Genomic DNA, 5,719 nt, shown 5'->3' on the forward strand with positions numbered 1-5,719 from the left:
AATTCGTGGCAGGCTACATCTCGATCGTCTTGGAAATGATGGTTGGCATTGAGTTTGATCATATTCAAAACCTGAGATCGTTTCTTGCAGCACTTTTCATGGTGACAGCGGTGATGAATACCACAATCTCGATAGATTGGGATGGGTGCTTGCAAACTGAACCAACCCAGCAAAATCAAACATGCGGAAGTGGCGTGAGATGTTTTGTTAAACGTTGCCGAGCGTGACGATGGCAATAATGATGCCTCAAGTAAAATCACGCCCCCGCGTCACAAAATACTCCAATTCAAAGCCTCGTCTTTCCGAGACGCAGGCCACGTTCCCCAACTATATCGAGACGGGCGCATCGGATTCGTTTCTGAGAGCGTAGTGATTTTATAGTACCCAACGATACATTTTATGACGGCCTAAGTGCCGATCGACCCTCCGCTGTTGGTTTAGTATACAGTACTGGGGACAAAGAATGTAGTCCAACGAGGATAGCACTTCCCTATTTTACATATTTCATTTAAGTTCCCCTCACGTCGCGACCGAGGACCGCGACGGATACCAGTTGGAAATGATGCAAGTGCTATCTGCCGCAGTACGCTGGACAATGTCAGCCTGAAGGAGGCTCGTTTCTTGCAGTGTTGTTCATAATGGCGGCGACGATGGAAATCAGCATCTCGGTTCACGTGTATTTACAGACAAAAAGTACTATAAGCACAACATAGATTCATCTCTACTGATAGGTGGTTGGTTGGACGCATTATTCAGATATCGCCGCTGTCTCACATTGATCCAACTCCAGGTCAACCATCGACAGTCATCTCAACGGAGTCCACCAGAATGCAGCACCTCGAAGTGGGAACGGGTCCATACACCAGTACACCGAAGCGATGGCTTCAATCGGCTGCAACTTCCGCCGCTCGCCGGAGTTTATTGCCATCGAGTTTCTACAAACGTGCCACGTGGATGAATGCATTAAAAATGAAGACGATCGCTGTGAGGAACGTCACTGGGAGAATTATGTGGGCTTGGCTCACCAATGCCTGCTATTCTCAAGGGAACGTTTTTGCAGGAAGACCTTCTGTGGATCTGTCGAGGCGTGAGCTCATCGTCGCAAACTCGATTTGGCCTACAATTACTTTTTGCTTCGTCATATTGATTGCCCGAGTTCCGCTGATGCTACCACTACGATTTATCGATGCACCTGATCGTCGTCCGAGCATGTGGCTCTGTCTGAAGAAAAAAAACTTGTTCGAGGGACCATCTTTTATTTCTTCGTGACGATGGCTGTCATGTCCGCCTGTAGTAGATTAGTTGGATTCTTGACGCCCGCCAAACCGACGATTTACTGCTGCAGTCGGATGCCTGAGTCACAGCTGGATAAAATGGAGAAATGTTTTACAGATGCAAACACTTATGATGACAAATGGATCGCTATTGTTGCCAATTCGATCGAGTTCTACCACTACAATCAGATCAGATGTTTTCGTTAAAAAATAATGTATTTCGGTGCATTTTCAAATTTCAACTTGTGTGCGCCACATCATTCATGATTTTCCCCTCCCTTGTTGACATTTTCGGATCCAAAATCAAGATGGCGATGGCGATCGGCATGAAGAGCATCACGGGGGACGCGCACTTCTTCGAGGAGAGCATGAACCTGGACCGCATCCGCAAGCTGCTGGACAACAAACTGGGCGTCGCGGGCCACGCCGAGAAGCTGGAGGCCATGAAGGCGCTGCTGGCCAGCATCTCCAAGGGAGAAGACGTGTCGGCCTTCTTCGCGGACGTGGTCAAGAACGTGATCGTGGCCAGCGTCGAAGTCAAGAAGCTCGTGTACATGTACCTGGTGCACTACGCGGACGCCAACTCGCAGTGCCGCGAGCTGGCGCTGCTCAGCATCAACAGCTTCCAGAAGGACCTGGCGGACCAGAACCAGCTCATTAGGGCCCTCGCCCTGAGGGTCATGACGAGCATTAGGGTGCGCGACATTCTGCAAATTCAGTTGATTGCGATTCGCAAATGCGCAGCGGACGACTCCGCGTATGTACGCAAATGCGCGACCAACGCGATCAGCAAGGTGTTTGCCGTGGACCCCGAGCAGAAGGACGTGCTGGCGGAGATCATCGGCACGCTGCTCAATGACTCGAGCACGATGGTGCTGGGCAGCGCGGTGCAGGCGCTGAACGAGGTGTGTCCCGACCGACTGGACCTGCTGCACCGACCGTTCCGCAAGCTCTGCCACTTGCTGGCGGATATCGACGAGTGGGGGCAGACGGTGATGCTGAACGTGCTTATCAGGTACTGCCGAGAGCAGTTCCAGGCTCCTCAAGTGATGAAGCAGGAAAAAAGAAGATGTTCCCCATCAGAAAAACCAAGAGGGGTTTTTATTCCGATGATGAAGGCAGCGGGTCGGAGGACGCACAAGACAAGAACAAGTTGTCGAGTCAGTCGCCGTTCATGCTGGGAGCGGGCAGTGTGAGAGGAGAGACGCTGCCCTCGATCGGGTCGGTGTTCCGCAGCGACGCTCTTGCGAGCGGAATTGGAGGCGGAGAGGAGCTGGACGAGGACCACCGACTGCTGCTGCGCTCGTCGATCCCGCTGCTGAAGTCGAGAAACAGCGCTGTGGTGCTTGCAGTCGCCACGCTGCACTACTACTGTGGAACGCACAGTATGGCGACGTCCACGCTGATCGGCAAGTCGCTGGTGCGCATTATGCGCAACCAGCGCGAGATCCAGTACGTCGTGCTGTCGGTGATCTCGTCGATGTCGACGTCGCGCCCGATATGTTCCGACCGTTCCTGCAGGAGTTCTTTGTTCGCGCGACGGACCCTGCGTATGCGCGGAAGCTCAAGCTCGAGATTTTGACGTCCGTGGTGACGAACGACAACGTCAGTACCATCCTGCGTGAGTTCCAGGCGTACGTGCGCCACGTTGACAAGTCTTTCGTGACGATGACGGTTCGTGCCCTGGGACGAGTGGCAGACGCCATGCCGCCCGTGGCCGAACGCTGCTTGAGTGGTCTCATGCGTCTGGTTCGCTCTTCAAATGAGCAAGTCGTTGCTGAGAGCGTTGTGGTGATTCGCCAATTGCTTCAGCAGCAAGCTATCAAGAAGGACCGCCTCCTTGTTGTGCGCTCTTTGGCCGCAATGATGGTTACTGGCCGCGTGACTAGCCCGTCTGCCCGCGCTTCGATTGTCTGGATGCTTGGCGAGTTTAACGACGATGGCAACGGAACGACGTGCGCGGCCGAATCGTTGCGCCTGCTTGCCAAGGATTTCTCTGACGAGTCGACGGAAGTGCGTCTGCAGCTCTTGAATCTTGCGGTGAAGCTTGGTCTCCGTGAGCCCCAGAAGCGCACGATTCAGCTGCTTCTCCAATATGTGATCGAACTGTGCAAGTTCGACATTGACTATGATGTGCGCGATCGTGCTCGTTTGGTTCGTGCTGCATTGTCCGGAGACGCAGGCATCGTGAACCCGCACAAGTTGTTTGCGAGCAAGAAGCCCGCCCCGTTAATCGGATACGATGACGAAACCAAGACTCGTTTCACGCTCGGAACGATGTCGAATGTTGTGCGTCACAGTGTCCCTGGATACTCTCGCTGCCCGAGTGGCGGTCGGCCAAGCCGGACCGTTCCCTGCGTGACGAATCCTCGTTTATTGACAACAAACGTAGCGGCTCGTCACGCCAGAGTTCCAAGACTGCGAAGAAGAAAGAAGGTGGAGCGAAGGGATTCTACAGTGACGAAAGCTCTGGTTCAGAATCGTCCGATTCAGAATCGGAGTCCGAGTCCGAGTCCGAGTCTGGCAGCGGATCGGACTATAGCTCTGAAAGTGGCAGTAGTGAAGCTAGCGACTCTGGCTCCGAATCGGCTTCATCAAGTTCTGGATCGGAGAGCGACGCCTCATCTGCTGAAGAAAGTGAATCTGAAGAATCATCAGAGGAGAGAGTCGCTCGCAGAGACGGCAAAAAGGAGGGAAACAAAGCCGTCGCAGAAACGATCGCAGCCGAAGAAGGCGAAGCCGGTAAATGCATTTGACCCGCTCGATCTATTGGGGTCACCGTCGGGTGTAACTCCGGCCAACCCTCCAATGCACGCGTTTGCACCCATGGCCCCCTCGGCAGGCTCCGCCTCTAACCTTTTGGGTGATTTGATGAGTCTGAGCGTGTCGTCCTCTACGACGCCTCCTCCACGTCATGAACTGTTGTCGTCACTGGCGGGTAATGGGTTGGATGTGCACTACGCGTTCCTACGCCAGCCGTCAACTCATTCGCCGGGCATGAATGTTATCCAGCTGTGGCTGGCAAACCTCGAGCGAGCCCATCTCACGTGTCCAAGTGGTTGGCAAGAACCCTCAGCAAGTTGTTTCGTTCCCAGAACTGCCTGTGCTGTTCCCTGGCGGCTCAACTTCCATGGCTCAGCTGCAGGTGGATTTCGTGGGACGTCTTGACAACATTCCACTTGAAATTGTCACAAGTGCAGACAAGTACGAGGTGGACCTCTCTCCTGTGGTCGGCGAACTGTTTGTGCCTCAGCAGATGAGTCTTGATGACTTCGAGCGCCGTATCTCAATGACCGATTCGGCGTCTCTGCACACCAGCGAGTTTACCCTCCCAGTCCCCGTCCAGATGAACGCTGTGGTTCAGGCCGTTCAGAAAGACTGCAACGTGGCGCAAGTCTACGAAATCAACAACATGAACGGTGTTGTGGGCAAGTGCAAGTTCGCTGGTCGCTTCCGTAGTGGAGATGCTAGTGCCGAAAACGTTCTCGTCGGCCTGGAGGTCCAGCTGCAGACCGGCCAGGGACGGCTGCTTGTGGTTATGCGTGACTCTGTGCTCGCTCAGCGACTCACCACGGGTATCAAGCGTGCCTTGCCACTTTGAATTGTTTTGACGGGTGCTGTCTGGTGACGGCTGAGCTGGTTTTCACGAGCAAAGGAGAAGAGAGTTAACCAAGAAATTCAGACGCCTTTATCTTGGATATTGTGGCATTTCTACTGTAGTCAGTATTTATCATAACTGTGTTGCAGCCAACTTCAGGTACATTTTCTTTGAGAAGTGGTCAATCCAGAAACATAATCGCCGAAATGATAATGTTGATGACTGCAGTCGTCCCGAACAGCGCGGCGAGGAAGGAGCCAAGTCCTTTGATGTGATCGAATTCGATGCCAGCACTGATCTCCAGCACGATGGACGTGTAATCCACGATTATTTCGACCACGACTGCAGCACAAGCATGTTCAGCTGGTTTGCTTTCCGAGCTGCCGCCTCCGAGTCAGTCATGGATGCATCCAGCGGCCTGAGCAATGAATAGTGTGGGTTGTTGCTGTAGAAGACAGGATGGATGCTGAGCAACCGATGGCGATATACTCGGCGTACATGTCTGCATTGAGCTCCGCTGTGTGGTAGGCCTGGCGTTGGTGCTTCCAGAGTTCAAAACCCACTTGTTTGGTTGCGACCGAAGCTGTTCGATCGCCTGCCACTGACTTCCGAACGGAGTTTCTCAAATCGTTAGCATCATGACCTTGAGGCCGTACTTGAACTGGTAACTTTGGCAAGTCTTGCACGTAGCCTTGTCGACGACGAATTTTATTCGTGACGAGGAAGGCCTTACAAACACGAATGCATATCTCGAGAATCGCCATCCCAAAGGTTCCAGCAGCTGCCATCCCAGTATTTCGCAACCCCAGAAGGATGATTCGCGCTTGTGTATCGATCAAAACGGTGG

At 53.2% G+C, this 5,719-nt stretch overlaps 1 protein-coding gene across 2 annotated transcripts; it reads left to right on the forward strand.

Annotated features, from left to right (window-relative positions):
- Nucleotides 1–1,582: 1,582 nt before the first annotated feature.
- On the forward strand, nt 1,583–4,875 carry KRP23_4393 (the record flags this gene model as incomplete). Of its 2 annotated transcripts, XM_067889345.1 has the most annotated exons (5): nt 1,583–2,289; nt 2,397–2,742; nt 2,796–3,428; nt 3,575–4,016; nt 4,370–4,875. In XM_067889345.1, the coding sequence occupies 5 exons, from the start codon at nt 1,583–1,585 to the stop codon at nt 4,873–4,875; spliced, it is 2,634 nt and encodes an 877-aa protein (XP_067748512.1). The 2 variants fall into 2 exon arrangements, with proteins under 2 accessions (XP_067748512.1, XP_067748513.1); XM_067889346.1 differs by lacking the exons at nt 1,583–2,289; nt 2,397–2,742; nt 2,796–3,428; nt 3,575–4,016 and having other exon boundaries at nt 4,276–4,875.
- Between the last annotated feature and the right edge of the window lie 844 nt (nt 4,876–5,719).

Source organism: Phytophthora ramorum (assembly GCF_020800215.1).
Source record: "Phytophthora ramorum isolate Pr-102 chromosome Unknown Phyram_PR-102_s0003, whole genome shotgun sequence".
In the NCBI taxonomy this organism is placed as follows: domain Eukaryota; phylum Oomycota; class Peronosporomycetes; order Peronosporales; family Peronosporaceae; genus Phytophthora; species Phytophthora ramorum.